Source organism: Sarcophilus harrisii, chromosome 3, assembly GCF_902635505.1.
Source record: "Sarcophilus harrisii chromosome 3, mSarHar1.11, whole genome shotgun sequence".
NCBI classification, from domain to species: Eukaryota; Metazoa; Chordata; class Mammalia; order Dasyuromorphia; family Dasyuridae; genus Sarcophilus; species Sarcophilus harrisii.
The window spans coordinates 445363088-445390428 of record NC_045428.1 but is presented as its reverse complement, the minus strand read 5'-3'; the positions used below and the strand labels follow the sequence as shown (position 1 = coordinate 445390428).

The 27341-nt window shown below is 37.0% G+C and overlaps 1 protein-coding gene across 1 annotated transcript; it reads left to right on the top strand.

Annotated features, from left to right (window-relative positions):
* Positions 1-27341, top strand: IL17D (interleukin 17D). Its single transcript, XM_012545180.3, has 3 exons — positions 1-364; positions 895-1193; positions 25477-27341. Exons 1-3 carry the CDS (start codon positions 350-352, stop codon positions 25793-25795), a joined length of 633 nt encoding a protein of 210 aa, XP_012400634.2. The 5' UTR covers positions 1-349; the 3' UTR covers positions 25796-27341.

Sequence of the window (27341 nt, the reverse complement as noted above, 5' to 3'; positions counted from 1 at the left end):
ACTGGCAGGCTGCTCTCGCTGCGGTCCCTTATGTCCCGCCCAGCAAGGAGGAGGGAGCCTCGCACAGAGTGAGTTTAGAGCCTCAAGAAGCAAGTTAATGACTGAAAATTTAAGTGGTGTGTGTGTGTGTGTGTGTGTGTGTGTGTGTCCGAAATGTTCCTGGCATCGGCGGCCAAGAGAGAGGCAGTCAACGCCGGGGCACTCCTCCAACTTTTTCTCCAGTTTCTCCCCTGAGGAAACAGGGTACAAAGTTCGCTCCGGTCCGCGGCTGCCTTCAAGCGTCTCCGCCGGCATCCCGCGCTCAGCATCCCTGGCTTGATCAGCATCTCGCGCCCAGCATCCCAGCACCATGTCTCCAAAGAGGGTGAGCGGACTATGGGGGCGAAGTGTGTGTGTGTGTGTGTGTGTGTCGGGGGGGTTGGCGGCGGGGGGGGGGAGGGGGGAAGGGGGGAAGGAGAGCCTTCTCCTCCTCCTCCGATCCGGCAAAGCTCTAGGTGGGTGTGGAAGTTTTGCCTCCACACCTTTACCTACAGCTCGACAAACTGAAGCACGGAAAACGGGCGTGGGGAAGAAAGAAATGAATAGGTGTGTGTGGTGGGGGGGGGGGGAGGTCCCCGGGGTTGATTTTGGGAAACTGAGGCAAGCACACTTTATCCGCGGTCTCGATTCGCTGTGGAGAGGAATCCTGCCCACGGTCTTCTCCTTCCCTCACACTTTCATCCCCCCTTTTCTCTTCTTCCTCCTCCCTTTCCCTCAGCAAATTTCCATCCTAGACGCGAACAGAAAGCCGTGGGGGGAGGGGAAGGGGGGGGGGTCTCGCAAACAGGGACGAGGATGCGCGGAGCTCACGCATCCGCTCCCCGCGCATTCCGCCCGCCTCTCGCCGAGCCGCAGGTCCGGACGCCCGCGGCCGTTTTCGTGCTGTCTCTGCTGCTGAGCCTCGGCTCGGAGGCTTTCCGCGTCAGCAAGCGCCCGGTGCGGACCCGGAGCTGCGCGGACCGTCCCGAGGAGCTTCTGGAACAACTGTACGGACGCCTGGCCGCGGGCATGCTCAGCGCCTTCCACCACACCCTGCAGCTGGAACCGCTGGACAAGGAGCGCAACGTGAGCTGCCCGGCAGGGGGCAGGCTGGCCCAGGACAAGAGGTACCGACTCCCCATCAACCTGCACAGCGTCTCCCCGTGGGCCTACAGGTGAGCGCGGAGCTTCTTCCTTCCCGGGCCGCCCCGGCGGGAAGCGGGTTCGGGCCTGTGTGTGTGTGAACCTTGGGGAACTTTCCCACCTCTCCCCCTCCGCCCCCAAAAAGGGTTTTTTTAAACGTCGGCGTGGTGGGCGCAGAGAAAGGTTCTTCCCCGCCCTTTGGGCGGCAGTGCTCGTTCGCTGGGGCGGGGCCAGGATTCAGAATATAAAGAGAACTAGCGAATCGGCGGCTTCTCCTTATTCGTATGGGCTCGTGTACGGGAAGCTTGCGAGGAGGGTGGCTTGTGGGTAGATGTGTAAAGCAAACCTGACGCTTCTTTCTGAAAAACCGAGGCGTTCATTTTTTCACCGGAGGTGTGGCTGAATTTCCACCGCTGCACATTTTAATCCGCCTATACCTTAAGAGACAGTCTTGGATTCAAAAAATAAATTCAAATCAAGATTTTGAGCTCGAATCCAATATTGGATACCAGCTATGTGACCTAGAACACTTACTCTTCCAATCCCCCAGGTACTCTCTAAGAGAATGTCCCAGAAGACATTCATGATAAAAGGAAATTACTTAACAGGATTTCCCTGCACCCCTGAAATCACAGTCTAACTCTTCCCTCAAATACATCCTAGGAGTTTTGAGGCTCAGAATATTGTGACTTAGGTGTAGAGGATTGTTGTGTACCAATCATTGTAAACAAGGTCAAATGCTCTGGATTTGATAGCAAGTATTTATCTTATTTTATTTTATGTGCTTTGTAGGACATAAACACAACTTTTGTGTTTGGCAGTGGTTACTACAATCACTTTGTGAAATGCAACTTTGTAAATACTTTGGTCAGGTAAAATGAATTATACCCTGTGTCAAAGGTTCTTAACCTGGTGTTCACCAACTTTTTACAAAATATATATACTTTTGATAACTTTGTTTCAATATAATTGTTTTCTTTTGTGATCCTTTTTTTACTTCATTGGAGGTGTGGCTTTATTTTTTATATATTTTACATATATATATATATATATATATTTTATGATTTTAAAGGCAATTGGCATTAAGTGACTTACCCAGGGCCACAAAGCTAGGAAATGTTAAGTGTCTGAGGCTATATTTGAACTCAGGTCCTCTTGACTTCAGGCCTGGTGCTTTATCCACTGTGCCACCTAGCTGCCTCAGATTTAGTGTAAATTATGATTAAAAACAAAAGGAAGAGCTAGACAAAGTGAGGAAGAAGAGTTCACTGTTGTGGAAGAATAAGAGAAGGCTCTTAAAAAGAAGTAGCCCTAAAAAAAAAAAATGTAGCCCTTCGGTTGACCTTTCAACAAATAGAATTTCAATAAATAGAAGTGCAGAGTATGTCAGGCAGGAGAACAGTTAGGTCAGCAGGAGATCAGAGAACAAATCTGTTTGGCATTTTGAGTGAGTAATGAGGTGTATGGTAAAATAAATCAACAGAAAGCTACTGCAAATTTTTGTGATGGTTAGAGTTATGTATTTAAAAGTATGGTACATACACTTGGGCTGTGTAAAAAGAGATACAGTGTCTCTATGAGAGAATAAGGACATAATCTTTCTGCTCTATCCTGATTAGGCAATTTATGGAATACTGTGTTCAGTTCAAAAGAGTACCATTTTAGCAAACAGGGGTGGGAGGAACAAAAATCTTTTGATGGGGAGACATGTGGAAGGGGAAGGGGTCACCAAGGTTAGGGGCCAGGATTTGCTTAGATAGGAATTCTTAACCTTAACCTGGGGGAATTGGAAGGATAAGTTATCAATCTATCCAAGGTCATGTAGCTGTTATATGACCGATACTGGGTTCAAATTCAAATCTTCTTGACTTCAAGCTCTTAGACTATGTCTGTTAAGTTATTGGGAGGTTAAAATGTGCAGTGGTGGAGCCACATCTCTAATGAAATAATAAACGCCTGAGTTTTACAGAAATAAGTATACGGTTTGGTTACTGTCTTCATAGCACTTATAGTTTAATATAGATAATCTTTTTTTAAAAAAATTTGATAACTTATTTGAATATAATTAATTTCTTCTGTAATTCTATGTATTTTATTTTATATATTAAGAAAAAAACACCATTCTGAGAAGGGAGTTCATAGAGTTTGCCAGATTGTAAAAGGAGTCCATGACACCAAAAAAGTTGAGAATTCCTGATCAAACTCAAAGGGCATCATCTAAATTTAACTGCTTTAGGTAAGCTGTGAATCCAGAGACCATTACTCTGGAAGCTCAGAATCTCCATCTCCATTCACTATACAATGACTGTGGTGCAGAAAGGAATGAATGCTAGAAAAATAAAATATTAAACACTCATTTTTTCATTCTTTAAGTGAATGAGAGAGACAAGTTGCTCAGAGCTGTGAGAAACAGTAGCAAAAGCAGTGTAGATATTCCTGTATAGTTTTAACTGAGTCGCCCAGTAATTTCACAGATTTGCTGCCTTGGCTTGGATCCCACCCAAATGATGGCACAGAATGCATATACTTCCCATAAAGATATAATGCATTAAAGATTACTTGAACTTGTAAAAGCAATCTACTTTTAAAAGTAATCAATTTAAAAAATAAAAATACCTAAATAAATTGAATTAAAATTTAATCAACTGAGCAATATGGAACAAAATTATGTTTAGCTGACTGAGACCTGGGATCACTTCATCTTGTTTATTAGAAATATCAAAGGATTTTCAACACAATTTTTCGGGATGGAGAGTAGGGGGTATTTGTCCATTTCTGAACCTTCTGAATAGCTAATTGAGTGGAGGGAGGGAGTGTAGAGGCAGTGGTTTTATGAGAGAAACTGGAATTAGGCCTTCCCTGGCTCAGATCTGATTCAAATGAAGCAAAAAGAACTTTTTTAAAATGAGGGAGAAAAGTGAAGAGAGAAAAAAGCAATGTTGCTAGAAATGTGGTTCAGGATTCTGAATAATATAGATTCAGACAAAGAAAGGCATTTAACCAAACTAGAATGTCCATTAATTAATAAGTAAGATAAACTCCTTGCACCAGCAAAATAGAGTATTATTTGCAAAAAACACCATCAAAGACAGTATGGGATTTTCTCCATTGGCACAATGAATTACTTGGAAATTTGTGGAAATCAAATTTAAATTGTTGCCAAAGTTGCCATTATGCCTGTGGGAAAAGTATCTTTCCTTCCAGAGCTCAATGAAGACTTTTCTGAGATATTTTTCTCTGTCCAGGATATTTGGATGAAAATCAAACTGACTTTGCTCAAGGATATTATGACCCAATGCACAAGCGAGGATTTTGTTAAGAGAAAAATACCAAAATATTAGATGATGTAGATAGGTTGTTTTGGATAGGTTGTTTTGTACAATTTCCTGGCAGATAAAAATACCATCACATTTACTTTGTGGCATGATGTCTGTTTCTGTTCATTTTTAAAAATAAAAATACCTAAATAAATTGCTTAGCAAGGGATTAAAGGAAATTGATGTATTTAGAAATACTCCTATTCATTGTAAACACCCCAGCTTATTGCTGTTTGACTAGGACCAGTCACGCAATTATGTTGAAATACTAAAAGAAAACATATTCCAGCAATCTAAATAATGCTCAGTAGTTCCTTTAATTACTTGTGGTGCAAATCCAAAGAGAGTTTTTCTCCGGAATATGAATCATGTTCAGTCGCTTATTTCTAGGCTTTATCTGCTAGTTTTCCAGGGCAGTTTTCCTACTTTAATCTCAGTCTGAAAACAATTTGACAAGAAGAAGCTTCAACAAGGGTGTAAACAGAGGAAAATCAGAGAAAGAAACAAGACTGGTCCCAGAAGAGATTGGGTGGGGAGGAGGAAATAAGGTTGAATAACTGTGATGAAGAAAATAAGCTGTTCACATTCTTATACTATCAGTCTATAGGGTGATTTTCAAGAAGTAGCAGATTTCCTTCCAGACTTCCCAAAAACATGTAGTTTCATAGAATCTTAGTATTTAAAGGAGACTTTAGAGATCATCTTGTCCAATCCCCTCAGTATATAGATGAAGAAAATCAAGGCCAAAAAAGTTAAAATGACTTTTGCAAGATCACATAGCCAGCCTGTCAATCACAGAGGTGGGTATCCCAGTGCTCTGCCTCTTTCAAAAGCCATCATCATTCAGTAATCTACCATCCCTGTCATTCATGTCACTGATACTTTTGCACCAAGAGGAAGTGGAAGGAAGGAATAAAGGAGGGATGGAGGAAAGAAATAAGCATTAATTAAGTGTACTATGTTGTGTTTTACAATATCTCATTTGATCCTCAAAATAGGCCTGGGAGGCAGATGCTATTATGATCCCACTTTTATAGATAAAGGAACTGAAGCAGGCAAAGGTTAAGTGACTTGCTCAAGATCAGAGATCTAAGGAAGTATGTAAGGTTGAATTTGAACTTAGATCTTCTTGACTCCAGGCCCACAAAATTTACTGTACCAGGCCCACCAGGCACTATAGTACCACTAACTGCCTCATATCCTCCTGACTTCAGAACCAGGACTATGGCCTTGTGGAACAAAATTCTAAAGGAAGTCATCCCCTACCCCCTATTAAAAAAAAAAAAAAAAAATCAGATCTGTGATTTTATCAGTGTGGAGAACTCCCAAGGTAGAAATTCCCTCCACTGGTGCAGTCTGGAAATTCACCAGTGGTCATAGTCTTAAAAAATTGCCACAGGTGCTAAAAAATTAAGGAACTTGACCAGTCACACAGCTAATTCTATGTCAGTGGCAAGACTTAAAGGCAAGTTTTCCTGTCCTCAAAGTTTGCCTTCCATATACGCCATGCCACCTTGTCTCTCACTATAGATATTATTCATCCCTTTTACAGAAGAGAAAATTGAACTTTGGAAAGGTTAATTTACTTGCCTATGTGTGTTTAGTCACGTATGATCCTTTTCTGACTCCATTTGTGATTTTATTAATCAGAGCTGGGTAGTATAATAAAGAGAGTACTAGGCCTGCAGTCAAGAAGATTCATATTCCTGAGTTCAAATATACCCTTAAACACTTATTTTTTTTTTTTATCATCACACACACACACACACACACACACACACACACACACCCCTTTATGAATCATGCCAGGAGAGAAAAATCAGAACAATAAGGGAAAACCATAAGAGAAAAAAAAAGAAAGAAAAAGTGAATATCATATATGTTGATTTATATTAAGTCTCCATAGTTCTCTCTCTGGATGCAGATGGCATTTTTTATCCAGAGTTTACTGGGATTGCCTTGGATCACTGAAAAAGATCACTGAGAAGAACCAAGTCTTTTATAATCATCGCACAATCTTATTGCTGTATACAATGTATTCCTGGTTCTGCTTGTTTCACTCAACATTAGTTTGTGTAAATCTTTCCAGGCCTTTCTAAAATCAGCTCACTCATCATTTTTCATAGAACAATAATACACTGTAACTTTTCATATACCAAAACTTATTCAGCTATTCCACAATTTATAGGCATTCACTCATTTTCCAATTTCTTTGCCACTACAAAAAGAGCTGCTACAAACATTTTTGCACATGAGGGTCCTTTCCCATTTTCATGATCTCTTTGAGATTCAGACCCTATAGAGACACTCTGAATCAAAGGATATGCAGAGTTTTATAGCCCTTTGGGTATAGTTTCAAACTGCTCTCCAGAATGATTGGATCAGTTCATAATTTCATAGACAATACTTTAGTGTCCCAATTTTCCCACATCCCCTCCATCATTTATCATTATCTTTTCCTGTCATCTTAGCCAACCCTTAGACACTTATTAGTCATGTGACTATGGGTAAGTTGCTTAACTCTGTCTCGGTTCCTCATCTGTAAAATTAGTTGGAGAAGAAAAATGACAAATCACTGCAGTATTCTCAAAACAAAAAACAAACCCCAGAAGGGATCATAAAGATTCTAGCATGACTGCAAGACAATAAACAATGGATGATCACAGATCTAGTAAATGTTTGAGGCAAAATTTGGCCCCAAATCTTCCCCAAATATAAATAGAAAGCTTTTTCACTCTAGCATGCTGTAGTGAGTTCTTTGTCATCAAAGGTCTTTGGATAGATTTCATGTTAGGAATGTTTTTTAGAGGAGATTCAGGTATAGGTTACACTAAATGATTTCAAAGGTCCTTTCCATATTTAGAATCCTATGATATCATGGTACACGTGTTTCTGTTTGGTTGGGCTTCTGAAAGTAGGGGACAAAAGTAACTTTCCCCTCAACATCTTCTGGGAACCTCTAATAGGACATGAGTATTAGTTTGAGCAAATGTATTACCAATGAGTCCGCAGGCCCTTTTCTGTCTATCAGGATCCTAATGATGAAAAAAAAAAAAGCAGCAAATAAAGTTCTCGTTCTGAATTTGAACAGCAAATTGGTTCCACCTGTGTTTTGGAAAATGAAAGCTAAAGAGTTAATACTGCCAATAAAGCCCATTGCACTTGTTTTAACAGTCTTCATGAGTTCCTATGACTGACCATCAAGGGCTAACTTAGTACTATGGGAGAAGCAAATTAGTTTCTACCAGAAATCTTTCATTCCTGAGACCAAACGGGGCCAGTCTTTGATTAAAGCATATCCCATCCCTGAGGCAGTGCAATGGGAAGTACATTAACTTTGGAATCATGGAATCAGAGGTGCTGCCCCTACCACCTGTGTGATCTGATCATCTAAATCAATCTGAGTGGTCATCTATAAATGATGACCTCTGGGGTCCCTTCTAAAATTAAGTTTATGATTCTATGAGTGATTTGTTATCTAAGCTGCTCAAATCCACTAAATGACTGATCTTACAACATCAAAGTATTGCTTTTCATTACCACTACTGTGCTAAACAAATATAGAAGCATTGTAATGTAGTATTGTCATAGGATTAAGGCCTTTTGTCCTGAAATCAAAGTCACTGGCTGTGATGCAGTGTTATTTTCTATAAATTCTCAGCTTTATTTGAGCATTCTTGCCACAACCAGAGATTGAAGGCAATAAAGTTTATCCCGTCAACACTTTTTCAATATTTGCACACCTAAAATGAGATGATTCCAACAACACACCCATCAGGAAGCAAGACTGAAGATGGAGGTTGGAGTTTTTCCACCATTTAGAGGTAGAAAAGAGGCTATGAAAAGGGCAAATGACAAATGACAGTTTAAATTGCTAATCCCCTGGCATTGAATAAAGAGAATGAGCCAGGATGAGAAGAGGAATGATTTTCATTCTTTCTCAAGACTTATGCCAGAGCACCAACTGGTCAGCCTTGGATTAAAATAGACTAAACCTTCATTAACCAAAGGAGAAGAGGTAGTTGAGCCACTTTATCTTGAGGGACAGAATTCAAATAGACACATCAAATGAATGATTCTACATTTCAGAAATTAGGAGTGAAGCACCACTTCAATCTGGAAAATCTGCATAAAAAAATTTGGCTATCTCTTTGTACCAGAAAAGAAGCCTGAATATTTCTTTTTTGCTTTTCTTTTGGCCTTCTTATAAAATTTGGGTTAAGTATTTGGTCATGGACTCTCTGTCCTCTGCTGGCCGTTGTGTGTTGTCAGCAGCTTCCACAAAACTTCCCCCAAATTTTCCATTTAATTTCTTATGCCAACCCACGACATATCCAAACTGTGATAGGAAAATTGCAATGTGGAATGGATAACTATACATTGAAGCTATTAGCATGGGTGTTGCTTCTTCCTCCTCAAAGTGACATTTTCCAGCAATACTGAATGGAAGATAACTCTTCTAGCTAAGAAAAAAATCCAAAGATATTCATTCTCATTGACTTAACAAACAAACCACCCTTCTAGAGTTGTAATCCAAGTTATTTCTTCTCTGAGTTCTCTTCTAGCTCCAAGTCCAATAATTGAGCCTATGATTCTGAATTTGACTTTTCTTGTGGATTCAACATGAAACAAATGGCTTACTTGGTGTGGAATGGTATGGTAAATTTACTATTTATTGTCCAAAGAAGAGCTGACTGCCAGGGGATCAGCAACTAGGATAACATTTGACTCCCCTTTCTTCTCTCTCTGACTTGTTAAGGGATTAAAGACAGCCTGCTATGAGAGAAAGAGAGCAGCAAAATAGGACTCAGGTCTCCTAGATTCTAGTCTGAGTTCTGCCATTGATTAATTGTTTGGGTTTTTAAATTTTTACTTGAGGTAATCATTGAACCACTTCAAATCTCATTTTCTTGATTTGTTAAAAAAAAAAAAAAAAAAAAAGGTGTGTGTGGGGGGGTTCATACTACATGATCTCTAAAATCCCCTCGAACTCTGAAATTTGTTCATTTTAAGCCCCAGGGAACCAAGGTCTAGACTGCCAATCAAAAATAATCCAATTCAATAAACTCTTGTTACATACCTACTATACACTGGATTTGGAGTCAGAGAAACTTGGTTTAAATCCCTAGCTCTGTCACATGACCTCCATGGCTAATCTTTAAGCCTCCATTCACTTATCAATAAAGTGGGTGTTGCAATAAAGACATTTGAAATCCTTTACAGCTTCAAATCTATGATATGATGGCCAAAATACCCTTCTTAGTCCTTTCTCTTATATTCTTCTAGGAGTAACAACTAGTTCTACAGCCAACTTATTTGTATTTTTTTCAGGGTTGACCTCAGGGCTTCATCAGAGTTAGCATTAGAGTCTGGATCAGCCTAAGCATTTACTTCACTCAGTGGCATACCTTGTTCTAAAACCAGGGAGGTTTTTCCACTTCCTCTACAACAGGGCTTCTTAAATCTCTTGTACTTGAGATTCCTTTTCTCCAGAGAAATTTGTATATGATCTCAGGTAGAGTATATAAAGTAGGTATATAATCAAATGTTTATTGATCATAAATAATAATTTTGCTACTCCCACGTTCCTTTGTGAGACTCCATATGGGATCATGACATGTAGTTTAAGAAGCAGGACTCTAAAAAGACATTTGTGAGAAAGCTCAATGAATGACATTTTCTCCCAGAGTCAGAAAGACATTGTTCGGAATTCCTTGGCACTGTCCACAAAAGATCTTTGGCTCGATGAGTTCTTGATGAATGGGCTGAGGGTGGGGCTGTCAGTCATAATTTTCAGTAGAGGAAAGCTAGTGTAACTTCCCAGTCTCTCCATTCACTTCCTTGGCAGGAAGGCTGTGACATTTCTGGTCAAAAGAGGAATAATGTATTCATATGCTGGGATATGGAAGTGGGTTTTTGGCATAGGGAAATGATCCTTGTTTCAGATACAAGAGGTCTCAGTTTAAATTCCAGGTCAAACCTTTTATAAGGTTTAAGCATAGCCATGATGGAGTCAGAGAACTCAGATCTTGCTTTTGTTGGTAATCCTGTCCAAGTCATTGGATCTCTGTAGGACTCAGTTTTCTCATCTTAAAAGAAAGAGATTATATTAGACGTCTAAGGCCCTTTCTAGCTCTAAGCTGATTTTGTTATTTTGTTAGTTATGGGTCTGCTTTCCCACTGCCCTGTACCTCATCTCACCCCCAAAATGCCTATCAATCTCTGTGTCTTCAGGGCCAACACTCCATCTAGGAGCACAAACACTGAATGGCACGTAGGAGGGGATAGCTAATTTGAACCTACCAGATGAAAAGTACATTTGATAAATATTCCAAATAAAGGTCCAAGCTCTACTTTCTTCCAAGTGGCTTTTGGTCTACAAGTATGACACAAAACATGATTTAAAATTAACTTTGTAATTAATGATGTACTTAAGTACTTAAGACAAATTCAGTTTAGTAGAAAGAGTTATTAAATACTATAGCACATCACAGATGGGTTTTAGTAGCAATGGGTACCATCTAGTAGCTTCCTGTTTTAAGTAATTACTTTTGCTTAACTAGATGCTTAGTTCAGTGGTTTCTATATTGCTCATGGAGTCCATGTTTGCCAAAATGCAAATGTAGCAAATTTCAGTTATATTTAAAAAATCATTACTTAAAATTTTTTCATCCTTTAAATCTTGGTGCCTTCACAAGCAAAATCCCCATTATCCCACCCTAGTTAAGACTCTGAGGAGAATTAGCCTAGCTGCTAATACATTTAACTATATTGGGTTAGTTAGGTGGTACAGTGGATAGAGAGCTGGGCAAAAAAAAATCAGGAAAACTTATTTTCCTGATTTCAAATCTAACTTTAGACTTTAGTGATCCTGAGCAAGTCACTTAACTCTATCTGCCTCAGTTTCTTTATCTGTAAAGTAATCTGGAGAGGAATGGCAAACTATTCTAGTATCTCTGCCAAGACAACTCCAAATGGGGTCACAAAGAGTAGGGCAAGACAAAACAACAATAATTAGCTATTAGTGATCTGTTGTTTTTTTCTGTAGCTAAAGATCTAGCAAAAAAATAGTTACCTTCAGAGATTGTACTTATATTTTCAAAGCCAAGTACTTGTTTGTTGAATTAAGTTTTTCTGCTTGTTCAGAAGAGGTAGCATATGAAAATATTTGCTGGCATGGATCCCTCTGAAATTCAAATACTCTTTCAAAAAATACACCTATACTATTATGTACTAATCACGATAAATAATGAAGTTCTTTGTTTTAAAATTCAGAATTTAGCTTCATGCAGACAGAAACACAATTTAAGAATTTACTGATTATTCTTCCTTACTGTAGACTGTTACCATTTCCTCTACTACTTCTACTACTACTGCTAGTTAACTAGGAACTGCTAGCATTTATATAGCATCTATTATGTGCTAGGTATTGTGGTAGATACTTTATAAATATTATATCTTTTGATTCTCACAACAATCCTGTGAAGTAGTTGCTGTTATCCCTGTTTTACAGTTTAAGAAACAGAGGCAAACAGAGTTAAATGATTTGTCCAGAGTCACATAACTAGGAAGTGTCTGAGACTAAATTTGAATTCAAGTCTTCCCGCCTCTAGACCTAGCTGCCCTTTAAACTGTAGCATATAAAAAGACAGCACTATTTTAAAACTTGCAAATAAACTATTTGACTCAATTATTGGAAATAATTGAATAAAGCATGATAAATTAATATAATGAAATATTATATTACAATGAATGATGAATATGAATAAATCAAAGAAATGTGAGATATGAATGCTGTAACAGTGAAGAAAGATTCAAAATTAAATCATGACAGCAACTCTAAATGTTGACATGATATAGTAACAAGATTAGGGATCAGACCTGTTATTTCACAATTATGAGAAATGCCCAAATGAGGAAACTCCTTCCCAATGTAGATGAGCACTTTCATAGCAACTTAGAGTTGGCTAAAGCACTGAAAATTTAAAATACTTGCCTAGGATTGGGCAGCTAATATGTGTCAAAGGCAGGACTCAGATTTTCCTAGTTTTGAAACTAGTTCTCTATGCACTTTACCATTCTAAAGGTAGCAAAAAGCATTTCTGGCAGCAAACATTTTGTGTTATTAACCAATCAACAAGCACTTGTTAAGCATATATTTAATATACCAGGCACTGTACTAGGTGCCAGAAAGGCAAAAAAGAAGCAATCCCTTGTTGCATGCAGCTTACATACATTTTAAGGCTTAATTTATCTTTTTAAAATTATAAATTATGAATATTTCTCTCCCTTCTACTTTGACCTCATCTTGTAAATGAATATACATAATCAAGAAAAACAAATTCTCATATCAGTCATTTTGTACTATGAATCTATTATTTTTCTGTCAGGAGAAAGTAGCATGTTTCATTATTAGTCGTCTAGAATTGTCACTGATTATTTCATTGATCAGAGTTTTTAACTCTTTCAAAGTTGTCTTCACAATGTTGTTATTGTATAAATTACCTGCTGGTTCTACTTACTCTACATTATTTTATACAAATTTTTTCCAAATTTCTCAGAAACTATCCCTTTCATTATTTCTTACAGTATGATAGTTTTCTTTCATATCCCTATACCATAATTTGTTCAGCTATTCCAAAATCACCGAATATCCCCTTAGTTTCCAGTTCTTTGCCACCATAAAAAGAGCTGCTGAAAATATTTTTTATACATATGAGTCCTTTTCCTCTTTATTTGATCTCTTTGGGGCATAGACCTAGCAATGCTATTGCTGAATCAAAGGGTATGCTCAGTTTAATAGCTTTTGAGGCATAGTTCCAAATAGCTTTAGCAATTTATATTCTAATAGGGGAGATGATAAGATATATATGTCTCTCAATTGATAAAGGTATCTTCTGTGCCGATAAGGACACTGATGGTAAGCTCTCTAAATGTGAAATATTACCCTTCTCTGCCTTTGAGATAGAAAATTGTTGACTGAACAATGCCTCTGAGATTCTTCTCTTCTTCCCATGAGGGGAAAGAATCTAAGCAGAAAAGTCAGTTTTTGTATCTGAGGCACCGACTTCTGGATAGCCAGTAAATTATTCTCTTCAATATTTTTGCTCTCTCCTAGATTATTGAGTTGCCAATTTCTCCTTATAAAAGAAATCACCAGCCATTGATACTTACTGCATGATAAAAGTTAATATGTTGAATAGCGTTTAGGGAGTTGTTCAGTTAGAGAAAAAATGTGGAAGATGCAGCCTCTGACTTCTGGAGAGAGGTTTGTTGGAAGTGGCAGATGACCGATTTCTCCAGTTTTTTGGTCACTCTGTGATTATATTCATTTGTTATCTTGAAGTTGGCTTTTATGAATGTCTATAAACAGAAACAGATTAATAAACTGAATGAATCAAGAATTCCTTGAGACAGGAGGAGCAAGCCAACACCTGTAAGTATTAATTTGTTTCTTTTTGGATTCCTTGCTAGGACTGTCCTTTTTCATTCTAGCAGAGTAGGTCCTCCTTAGTCTTCTCGCTTTTCGTGATGTTCCTTACATTTTTATACTAGCATCTTTTTGTAAGCATCGCCCAATAGGTATTGCTCACAATTATTATTATTATTAGAAGTGTGTGTGTGTGTGTGTGTGTGTGTGTGTGTATACCATGAGAAGAATACATACATATACATAAAATATAGTTAAATACAAGCTAGTTGGAAAGGGAAGGTACTGGCAGTTGTAGGGGGGATCAGCAAAAACTTCATGTGAAAGGTAATACATACTTAAGCTATATAATGAAGAAAGAGAGAGATTTTTTGGAACAGATGCCAAGTGGACATTTAGTGGATAATGCCAAGGAGGCAGTGAATTCTAAGCATGGGAGATGGCCAATGCATGGCCATGGAATTGAGAAATGGAGCTTTGTTTGTGAGGAGCAGAAAGAAACCCAGTTTAACTGGAAATTAGGGTTCAGGAGGAGGAATAATGTACAATGGGAAGAATTGGGTCTAGGTTGTAAAGGACTAAAAGCTAAGCCAGGTTTATTTTTGATTCTAAAGGCAAGAGGAAACCAGTGGCATTGATTGAATAAGGAAGTGACATGATCAAATTTATACTTAAGGAAAGACAGGGCAACCAAAGGCATCATCTACTTAGAATATTAGCTTGTTTGTAAAAAATTGATAGAAGAGAATAGTCAAAGATTGGGAGCAGTATCACTTCATAAAGAAGAGAAAAGTAGAAGATGAAATCAGTTTGAATAAAGCTTGGTGAGAGACACAACTAAGTAAAATCATCCTTAGGGCATTTACAGGTGAAATGGAAGAACAACAAAAACCAAATAAAGATGAAAAACATCTGCTGTGATTTTGATAATAAAGTTTTTTTTTCACCATCAAGTAGTAATTAAGCCACCACACTTGGTGTAACATCTCAGTGCCAGATGTGCTTCTAAATCCACAGGAACAGTAGTAAAATGAAGAAAGATGAGGAAAGTGTCTGGATTAGACCAAGAGTACATAGAGAAGATTTGTCCTGGAAGTGACTTAATTATAAGGGTATAGAGTATTGAGTCACAAAGCATCTGAAGGAAGGGAAAATACCAAAGGCAGGGGGGAAAACTCTCTCAAATAACTATTGATATATATGTTTATTTTTCTAGGCATGCAAACTTTTATGAAAATCATATACCAAGAGCATCCTTGAGGATCAATCAAGTATTTACTAATTATCTACTATGTGTCAGGCCCTGTGGTGGTGCAGGGAATACAAGTACAAACAGTAAAATAATTCCTACTCACTACATTCAAATAAGGGAAACAAGAAGCATATGTATGCGTATGCATATATATAAATATATGTTTTGACATCTGAGCTATGATTTAAAGGAAGAGAGGGATTCTATGAGATGGGGCAAAGAGGAAGTGAATTTCAAGCAAGTTTTGCCAGTGTAAAAGCATATAGATGAGAGATAGCATGTCGTTTATGAGGAATAGAGAAAAAGCTAGTTTGGCTGGATCATACCATGCAAGAGGAAGAATAATGTCCAGTAGACATGAAAAGATAAATTGAGTCTGGGTTATGAGAAATTTTAAAAGAGAAACAGAGTGCTGTATTTGTTCTTAGGGGTAGTAGGAAGCCAGAAAAGCTGATTGGCTGGAAGGGTCATTTGATAAGATCTACCCTTAAGAAAAATTTCTTCGGTGGTATTGCATAGGATGACCTGGAGTGGCAAGAAGCTTGAGACAGGAAGATCAGTAAGGAGGCTGTTAACAATAATGTGAGCAAGAGGTAATGAGGGCCTAAATTAAGGAAGGGGTCAGAAAACATGTTATAGTAGTAAAAATGGCAAGCTTTGACAATTCATTGAATATGTGAGTGAGTGAGTGAGTAAGGAAAGTGAGTATAAGGATGATGGCAAGGTTATGAAACTTAGAGCCTAGAAGGATGATGGTGATTTTACCCTAAAGAAGGAAGTGGTTGGGGGCAGCTAGGTGGTGCAGTGGATAGAGCACCAGCCCTGAAGTCAGGACCCGAGAGTTTGACCTGAGTTCAAATCTGGTCTCAGACACTTAACGCTTTCTGACTGTGTGACCCTGGGCAAGTCACTTATCCCTAATTGCTTCAGGGAAAAAAAAACAAACAACCCCCCTCCCCCCAGAAAAAAAAAACCAAGAAGGAAGGGGTTGAATGGAAAGATAATGAATACGATTAGGCTTAAGAGCTCTCTGAGATATGCAGTTTGAAGTATCCAATAAGCAACTGGTGAGGCAGCACCAAAATTTGGACACTGGGACTGGATATACAGATATGGGAGCATAAGTAGAAAAAAAGCAAGTACTATTTGCCTTTTCCAGTGATATCCCTCAGTAGACATTCTTTATCATTACACAACTGACTAAAAGATATAGAGACTGCAAAATCCAACTATGCCTATTGTTTGTGTATTATAAAAAGGCATTTTCTTTTGTAGAGAAAAGCATTATCTTTAAAAGCTTTCTTCCAAATTGGTATTTCCTCATTCACACATTAGAATAATTCAAGATTCCCTGAAAGATATAAACAGAGACATCATTGTTCCTGGAGGCTCATCATCCATATCAGGCAAAGTGCAAAGCATGCTTGCCCAAGAAATTCACCACTATTGTGGAAGAGATCTAGCGTAGAGTTTAAGTTGAAGAGGAATTCCTAGAGCAGCTAGATGGTGCAGTGGAAAAAGCACTGGTTTTAGGAGGACCTGAGTTTAAATCCAGCCTCAGACATTTAATACTAGCTGTGTGACTCTAATTAAATCAATTGCCTTGGAAGAAGAAGAAGAAGAAGAGAGATTCCTTATAAACAATGAGATCTTCAGATGGTCTCATTTATAGTTTGCATCATGTCCTGGAATGGTGAGTCTCTTGATCTGCATCTACTCTAAACGAATTTGGTATAACCATTCAAAAAATCAAGTAGATGAAGAATACTTTTTATCCAGATAAAAGTCATAGATATGCAATCTATAGAGCTTGTCCAGTAGGATATATTTTGGAGAATTGGTATAAATTGAAAAGTGGGTTCAGAATGGAGTAGAAAAAGGAAAGGGAGTTAGTTGTTGCCAGCAGAAATAAAAATCTTCTTAGAGTATGAACTTGGTTTTTATATACACACACATATAATGAAACTTGAATTTCAGTATCATTGATTTCTTTTGTATCCCTATGTATTTCTTTCATGCATTTAAAAACATTGGAACCATAGGCTTTATCAGCTTGTTAAAGGGATCCATGACAGAAAAAAAAAATTGAGTCCCTGCTCTTAAGTAATGCTTCTATTTTGATATCAGATTGTTACATTGGGAAGATTCTTATTGCTTTAAGGAATGCATCTCATGGTCTCCTGGAATTTTATCCCTCTCTGTTTAAAAATTGCTCCTTATGAAGTTCAGAATTCCTGAACTTGTATCTTTTTCTCCCCAGACTTGGCTGTCAATCATTCTATTCAGAGCTCAGTTTCCATCCCCTCTAATCATCCCCAGAGGATATACCCTTTGTTCTAGGATTAAGTATGCCAGCTGTCACTCACACATGCCAGGCTTCATTCATGGTCAGTGAGAAGGTTGTCTGAAATTCTTAGAGAAAAAACTTGATTTATTTCAAGTATGTTCTCATGTCAAGCACCTACTAAATTATGCTGAAATACAGAGGTATTATTTTCCTGACACCTGCAAAACAACAAAACCAAAAAAAAAAAAAAAAATCCCCAACCCATATTATCTGATCTCTTCTTGTGCAGAACCACATTTCTTTGAATCACTCCTCAATGTAAGGATATGTCCTTAGTTTCCAGTTTTTGGTTACCATGAAACAAATAAAGGTGAACCCTGTCTGAGCCTTAATGATAGCTAAACCATTTTCTATCCTTTGAAAGAAAACCAGTAAAGAGACCATATGTGCTTTGGAAATGACACATTTCTCTAAAACATTAAGACAGAGAGTGGGGAATGGGAGAGTAAGGGTGATCATTGATATTTCATTCTGATGCTGTGTAGAAATCAAAACTCTAGTGGGCAATAGTTCCATGGCTGTTTCTGAAATAGCAAATCTTCAGAGTAACCACAGTGTATAACAATGAGCTTTCTTGTTATTTGTTTTCTCACTTTGTAGCCAACAATTCTTCTTCCCATTTCTTGTTGTTAGGGCTAAGGAGAGCCTTCTGCCCTGGTGAAAATGTTCTCTGCTTCCCAACAAGGGAATAAAAGAAGGAAATAGAAATGAGAAGAAAGAAATGAAAGGAAGGAAGAGATATAAAAGGGGAGAACAGAGAAAGAAAACAGAAGACAAAGTGTAAAGGGCTGAAACTATTGAGTCAATGCACTGAGGTCAGGACTGCCAAGTGCTTGAGGCTAACTACTGATTGGACAATACTCTATGGGGATATGCTTGGAAAATGGTCCTTTCCACTATCCATGCTGGCTCAATGATTGGTGTATACAGAGGATTGTAGGAGGGACTAGGGGATGGAGTAAGACTAGCCAGAGTCACTCTTTGGTGGTAGATGAGGGAGAAGGCGGTTGTGGAGATTCTGCTTCCATCCTGTTCAATCCTGTGTCTAAGACCAAGAATAAAGACTAAGGACTTTTGCTTATCCTGACTCCAGCTGATTTTGAGGTATCTGGGTGCTAACGTGGTCATCACAACAAAGCAGGAAAAACAAGACAGCTTAAAATTTATATGAGATTTGTACTGATGTGCAACCCATTTTCTCCCCTTATACCTTGCCTGGTATACAAATGAAATGTGGCATAGAAAAAGAAAACATTTTTCTTTTTAAATAGGTTTATTTTTTTTTTTCAATTGACAAACATTTTATTATTTATTTAACTGAAAGATATTCAGGATTAAGTGACTTGTCCAGGATCATATAGCTAGTAAGCTTCAAATGTGAGAGGTCATCTTGGAATTTAGGCCTTCCCTTTTCAGAGCCGGTGTTTTATGCATTGCACCACCTAGCTACCTCTGATGAGCTTATTTTAAATCTCTCTCTCTCTCTTTTTCTCTCTCTCTCTCTCTCTCTACCTCCTTTCCCATCTCACACAGTGAACAAATAAGAAAGAAAAAGAAAAATTAAACCTGGAAAATAAAGCCCTCGATACATAGCTTCATAGTTTAGCAAACAAAGTTTTATATTAGGTATCCTTGTAAATATATGTCTTTTTCTGCATTTTAAGTTCATCATCTCATCGTCAGAAGATGAATGGTATGGTTTCTCTTTATTCTTTTGGATTTGCGATTTATCATTGCTTTGCTTAGAATTCTAAAGTCTTTCAAAGTTGATTTTCTTTATGATGTTGTTGTTATGTAAATGATTTTATTTCCAAACACTTTACTCTCTATCAGTTCATAAAGGACTTCAGTTTCCTCTGAATTGTCTATTTCATCATTTCTAATGGTATAGTAATATTCCATTACATTCATATGCTATAGTTTGTTTAGCCATTCCTCAATTTGTCCTTAGTCCATATGTCCTTAATTTTCAATTTTTGGCTACCATGAAAAGAGTTGCTGTGTGTGTGTGTGTGTGTGTGTGTGTGTGTCTGTATCTGTGTTTACTTTTGTACATATAAATCCTTTTGCTCCTTTCTTGATTTCTTTAGGATAAAAATCTAATAAGTAGTTAGTTTGGGAACTAGTAACTTTCTGGATTTAGTTCCAAATTGCATTCCAGAATGGCTGGAACAATTTATAACTCCAATGATAGGGTTATAGTATACCCATTTCCTCACATTCTTTCCAACATTTGTCACTTTCCCATTTTGTCTTCTTTGCCAGTCTGATAGGTATGACAGGGCCTAAATCACAGTTACTTTACTTTGAATTTCTATAATTATTTATGATTTATATCATTTTTGTATGATTATTGATTGCTCTCTTCTTTTTAAAACTCTTCATATCTTTCAAGTATTTATCTATTGAGAACTGGCATAATCATATAAATTTGAATCAGTTCCTTATATATCATATACATTAGACCTTTTTCTGGGAAAATTGTTGCAAAATTTTTTCCTTAGATTTGCTTGTGTAAATACTTAACTTTATAAAATCATTATTGTCAATTTTTTTCTTGTATGATCTCTTTCTTTGCTCCTTTAATTATGATGTGAATTTTCATAACTATATCATATATCCATTTGGAAATTAGCTTAGTTTTGTTTGCAAGGTATTAGTCTAAACCTAATTTCTGCCAATTTGATGTCATATTTCCAGTAGTTCTTGTCAAGCATTATGCTCCTATTTTTACCTCTCTATACAGTATACCAACAATATACTACCAATCAACCCCTTTAAACCAATGTTAAATTGTAAAACATTTAATGTTAACATATAAAGATCAAAATGGAAAGTACATATAAAGTTGAATAGCTCATAATGGTACTCAATAATTCAGTTTTTGATAAAGTGAAAAAATTTTGATAAACATTTTACTTGATAAAAATTCCTGGAAAAATTGGAAAGCAATCTGGCAGAAAAAGACTTTGACAACTCTTTCTTACCTTTTAAATGGATATGGAAACTTAATATTAAAGATCCTACTATTTAAAAAATTAGAAGAGTAACAGATAATATACCTATGACAGCTATGGATAAGACATGCATTCTTAATCAAATGAGAGAGAGGCTTTTGCAAAAGATAAAATAGATAACTTTGATTATGTGAAAATGAAAAATTTCTTCATGACAAAATTAATATAGCTAAGAAGGGAAGTGGTCTAAATGAGGAAATAAAAAAAATCTTTGTATTCAGTTTCTTTGGCTAATTAGTCACCAAGATATATAAACAATGAACATTAGCCACTCCACAACAGATACAGGAATATGAACAGTTCTTTCCCAAAAGAATTGTAAAGTATTTATAAGCATGGAAAAGAATGCCTCAAAACAATAATAAAAGAAATGCAAATCAAAATAATCTTGAGATTTCACCGAATACCCTGCAAATCACCAAAGATGACAAAAATGAGTAATAATTAAAGTTGGAGGAATTATGGAATCATAAGCACACTATTTGTAGAACTGTGAAATTATGCAACCATTTTGGAAAGGAATTTAAGTTTATGCAAATAAGGGGACTAAAATGTATATACTCTTTGATCCAGACACCTTATTACTGGGCTTATGCTCCAAGAAATCTATCAATAAGAAAAGTCCTCATATATACTAACATATTTATAGTAGTGCTTTTTGTGATAGCAAAGAATTGGAAACAAAATAGATACCCATCAACTTGTGAAAGGATAAACAAATTGTGATACATAAATGTAATGGAACATTACTGTACTGTAAGACTGTATTTATGTGATGAATACAGAGAAGCATAAAAAGAGTTATGTGAACTGATATAGAATGAAGTAGAGACAAGAAAACAATATGTATAATACCTACAATATAAGTGAAAACAATCACACACCAAAAACTCAAAAGTGAATGTATCAAAATTACAACGATAAAGCAGGACTCCACTGAAGAGACATCAGATGACATCTCCATCCCACCCCTTCATAAGAGGTAGAAGATTCCCAAGGGTTACACATTGCACATGTTTTCAGACTTACTATGTATCAATCAATTGTTCTGATTTTCTTTTCTTCTTTAAAAATATTGTTGTGTTTTTTTTTAATAGGGGATGTTTCTCTGGGGAGTGGGAAGGGATGAGCTACTGAGGATAACCATGATGATATTAAGAAATAGAAGCCATTAATAAACTTATTTTAAAAAATACACAAATAGCTCAGCGTTCTGAAATCCATCTACTCATCATTTTCTTATAGAACAGTAATATTCCATTACACTCATATGCCATAACTTATTCAGATTTTCCCAACAGATAGCCATTCACTCAGTTTTCAGTTCCTCGTCACTACAGAAAAGGCTGCTACAAACATTTTTGCACATATGGGTCCTTTTCCCTCTTTTAGGATATTTTTAGGATACAGATTGAGTAAAAACACTGCTGGATCAAAGGGTATGCACAATTATATAGCCCTCTGGACATACTTCCAAATTACTCTCCAGGATGGCTGGATCATTTCACAACTCCACCAACAATGCATTAGTGTCCCAGTTTTCCCACATCCCCTGCAGTATTTATCATTATCTTTTTTTTGTCATGTTAGTCAATCTGAAAAGTGCAAGGTGGTACTTCAGAGTTGTCTTAATTTGCATTTCTCATCAAAGTGATTAAGAGCATTTTTTCACGAGTAGGAATGACTTTTAATTTCATCTGAAAATTGATCATATCAGAAACACTGGCCGAAATCCTCTCCCCCCCCACCCCCCCCACCAATTTTCTGCTTCCCTTCTAATCTTGGCTGCATTGGTTTTGTTTGTGCAAAAACTTTTTAATTTAAAGTAGTCAAAATTATCCATTTTATATTCATAATGATTTCTAGTTCTTCTCTGGCCATAAATTCCCACCTTCTCCACAGATCTGACAGTTCTTTATCTCTAAATCATGAATCCATTTTAATCTTATCTTGATATAAGGTGTTAGATGTTGGTCAATGCCTAGTTTCTACTATACATTTTCCAACTTTCTCACTAAGTTTTATCAAATAGTGAATTCTTATCCCAGAAGCTAGAGTTTCTGGGTTTATCAAATACTAGATTACTATAGTCATTGACTATTTTGTCTTGTATATTTAACCTGTTCCACTGATCCACTTAGCTAGTATATCAAATGATTTTGGTGACTGCTGCCTAATATTTAAGTCTGCCATGGCTAGGCCACCTTTCTTTGTATTGTTTTCCATTAATTCCCCTGGTATTTCTGACTTTTTGTTTTTGCAGATGAATTTTGTTGCTATTTTTTCTAGCTCTATAAAATATTTTTTGGAAGTTTGATTGCTATGACACTGATTAAGTAGATTAATTTAAGTAGAATTGTCATTTTTATTATATTAGTTTGGGCTGCCCATGAGCAACTGTCATTCTTCTAATTGTTTAGATCTAACTTTTTTGTGTGAAGTGTTTTATAATTGTGTTCATATAATCATATAATTGTTCAGGAACTATAGTTCCTGGCTTTGACTTTACAGGTAGACTCCCAAATATTTCATATTGTCTACAGTTATTTTAAATGAGATTCTCTATCTTTTATTGACAGGCTTTGTTGGTAACATATAGAAATGCTGATGATTTATGTAAGTTTATTTCATTTCTTGTCATTCTGGTAAAGTTGTTGATTATTTTCAGTAGTTTTTTTAGTAGATTCTCTAGGATTCTCTAAATATATACCATCATATCATATGCAGAGTGATGATTTTTTCCTCATTATCTACTCTAATTCCCTCAATTTCTTTTTCTTATTTTCTTAAAGCTAACATTTCTAATACAATATTGAATAGTAGTAATGATTATGGGCAACCTTGTTTCACCCCTGATCTTATTGAAAATGCTCCTACTTTATCCCTATTAAAAAAAAATTGGTTACTCATGGCAAAACCTGTTTTTTTATGCCAACACTTTTGAATGGTAGGGGAACTTGGAAAATAACAGTCTCTATAAAATTTTAAATGAATATCATACAGAAAGCAATGGAGAGGTATATGGTGGGTGTGAGTAGACTAAAGTGAAACCAATGAAGAACTTTAATGAAGAGTAGTACAAAATGGCATCAAGGAATTGTAATAATAAAAGAAAAGATTGGATGATTATGTGACCAGACTGAGTCATGATAGATTGATAGCCAGTGCCCCACTGGTACCCTCACAAAGTGGGAAATGAAAAGGAAGGAGAAGGGAATAAATGTTTATATAGCATCTACTTTGTGTCAGGCATTGTAGTAAGCACTTTTACAAATATTATTTTACCTGAATCTTACAACAACCCTTCAAAGTAGTTGCTACTATTCTTTCCCAAAAGTGAACAAGTCCCTATGCTTTGACATGTGAGGACCTTTATGGTGAACATATATATATGGATATAGGAAAGGGGTATATAGCATGTCCCAGGCATGGATTGATTGTAATCTTCAGTAGAGAGAACTTTCAAATCAATGCAATCACATATCCATTTGATAATTCAATTATGGATAATAGATTTAAAACTGGAAGAGACTTGAGGCCATCTAAAATTGCAAACCTTAAATAATGGCAGACCAAATAGGAATAATGAGTTACAGGGAATGGTACCTCTCTGATCTATCTGAAAGTAGAGAATAAAATGGAAAATAACTCTTGTTACATAAAAGGCTGTCAGGAAAGCACCAGCCACGTGGAAGAATCTACATCTTGATTTCAGAAGTATCTTTGGTTGCCTTCTGGCTTGTAGTGAAAGAGTAGAAATATTAGACTTCCTCTTTTGTGAATGTTTTTCAAATATTGATATTTGATTCTCTGTCATGACCAGAAAAAGAGAAAATAAGAGGATGCTGGAAAATGCAGCATTAAGTTTAAAATGCAATATTCTTTTTTTTTAAAGTAGTCCTGACTTATACTGAGTTCCTTAGATACTCATTCCTTCTAAGAGGAAGTACCTTCCAACACTGGCAGCTTGACAAAGGAACTGTCAACTTGTGGTGGTCTCAGGGAAGATATCTCAGCTGTTTTTTCCTATGTGAGTCACCCAATTAAGTGATTAATGACATTGAACATTGACTTTGAGTCAGTGCAAACTCTTCTCTAGCATTATCAACATCCTATTGGATAACTTGGATTCATCATTCTGCTTCTGGCTAACTTGGATTCTGCATTTCATTTTGGCTAACTTGGATTCAGAATGAACACTTGGCAATTGCCCTTGAACTCGGGGATCTATTGTCTGCCAAATAATTTCCCCTCTCAAACTTGTACACACTTAGATTTACAGCAAACATGCTATCTATTTCTCTGCTCCCCACATTAGCAAATTCTTAATTTTTGGGTGCCTTTTTGCTAAAATTAAAAGTGGGGGGCAGTGTGAGTTTTCAGTAGGAGCATAACTCCCTGTGCTCTCTATTGCTAACACTAGAAGCCCTGTTGTCCCTTGAGATGACTGCATTTATAGTTCATTCAAATAGGGAGTGTGCATGTTCTCATTTCTCTCTGTATATAGACTTATTAACAAACCATAAAAGTTTTTTAAAACTAGCATACAGGAAAATAGTTCTGGAAGCTCTAGGGTTTAGATGAACAATATGTACAAATTCTATTTTTTTAACCTTTTAAAATTTAATGAAAGGCAGGTGATTTATCTTATTTAGCATAATTTGAAGTTTTAGGTTGGAGTATATGTACATGGTAACTAAAGCTATATTCTAAAATAACTGTTAGACCTTTTAAAGTTACTGATCTATTTAGCAAATGGTTTCAGTGCTTGTCCTCACTTAACATAGTGACAGATTCATCTGCAGCTATTTCTCCTGGCCATTAAAAAAAAAAGTTAAATAAATTACAAATGCTAACAATCGTTCTTTGTTAGGTAATATCCTCCAGATGGTCAAAAAGCACTCAATAAATCTGTGGTTTAATTTGTTTTGTTTTTTTCTTTTCCCATGCAGAATCTCCTATGATCCCACAAGGTATCCAAAATACATGCCTGAAGCATATTGTTTGTGCAAGGGCTGTCTGACAGGACTATACGGAGAGGAAAACTTTAATTTCCGCAGCACCCCAGTATATATGCCCACAGTCATTCTGCGCCGCACTTCGGCCTGTGCTGGGGGGCGCTATGTCTACACAGAAGATTATGTGACCATTCCAGTTGGGTGCACTTGTGTTCCAGAGCAAGAGAAGGAGTCAGAAAGCCTGAACTCCAGCATTGACAAGCAGGGAATTAAGCTATTGATGAACCCAAATGACAAACCCACAACAAACTGAACTAGAGGAAAACTCATCAGCTTCCCTCTTCACTTTTTTGTCTTTGCACAGAATCAGAAAATTAAAAGCAAATGAAAATCCTGTTCCTTCTGAAAGGCTTCCATTGCATAATACAGCTGGAAGGATTTCACCAGGTCATGAGGAAAGGAAGTTGAGTCATGAAGGAAGGGTCTTCTTTTTAATATAGAGTAGTCTACAATTAATGTCAATGTTGTGACTATTCTCTTTTCTGAACAAAAGTTAGCATTGTTTTTGTATCTTGATTTGAAATGCATTAGATAATTGGAATAAATCTATAAATCATATTCATCTGCTATGTCCAACTGCATAAACGGGCATAGAATAAGGAGTGCCCCTGGGATTTAATTTCTCACAATACTTGGGGCCAAGAGAGCATAGCTTTTAGAAAGAAATTCTCTGGGACTGCATTTACCAGAAGGCTGTCCTTTGACCACAGAATGTGGTGACAACACCAATCAAAAAATCTCCTTTTTGAAGCATTCTTCTCAAAATAGGAAGTTAAAAAAAACCTGCCAGAAATTTGGGGCAATGATTATAATGGGAAAATGTAAGATATTAAGCTTCATAGCCAGGAGAGTGAAGAAACCACTGGGAGCTTAGCAAGTTCAGGTTGGTGATTTCTCTGAGCAATGAATAGAACACCCAAATTTGGAGATGGACTAGCATAAAGGCTGCCAGAACTGGAAAGGAGCAGGAGCAGGGATGGAAAAGATTGCAGGCAAAAGACAGATAACATTGGAGCCAGGGCCCTCAGGCCCATCCTAGCTGCCTTTTCAAGAAGTTACTTATCTTCTTCCTGGTCACTGAGGCATACTGACAGGAGTCAAAGACCCATTGATAATTCACCCTGAGGGTCACTTTTTTCAGTAGGTACCTCAAAAGCTTTTTTCAGGTTTCTATCCATCTTCTCCTCCTAAAAGATGTTTGAGATTGCATTCTGTGTATGGATATAGAGAATATATATGTATATTTTTACTTTATTCCCGTCCTTGTTATTTACATTGTTTCATGTCCTCATTAAATGCTTTTGCCATTGGATTTGTATTTTATATGGTTTGGAAATAGAAATAAAAGTGTTTTGGATATATGCTCAGACCATGAGTTGCAAAATGAAGTTGCCCTAAAAGTGTTAGCTATAAGGAGAAAGACCCTAACTAACTCCTAAGGGTGCTAAATTCCTTTTAAGATTTACCCAGTCCCCCATGGGGGAAGGGAATGGGAAAAAAGATACTACAAGGTGAAACACCACGGAGGGCTAACTCAAAAGAGATTCAGCCAAGATGGCATAAGCCATGGGCAGATTTATAGGGGAAATTTAACCTTAAGGGTTTGACATCTTTTCTGGGCTTTCTGATTGGATATAGTAAAGTGGAATTATCTAAGACCTCCACAGAGGTGGCACTGTAAATTGAGCTGATCCCATCAGTGCCCTTCCCTGCTTGCCTCAGGGAGTAATCTAATATTTCAAGCTTTCTCTACCAACTCCACCTAATTACCCAGGACCTGTGGTAACTATGAAAGCAAG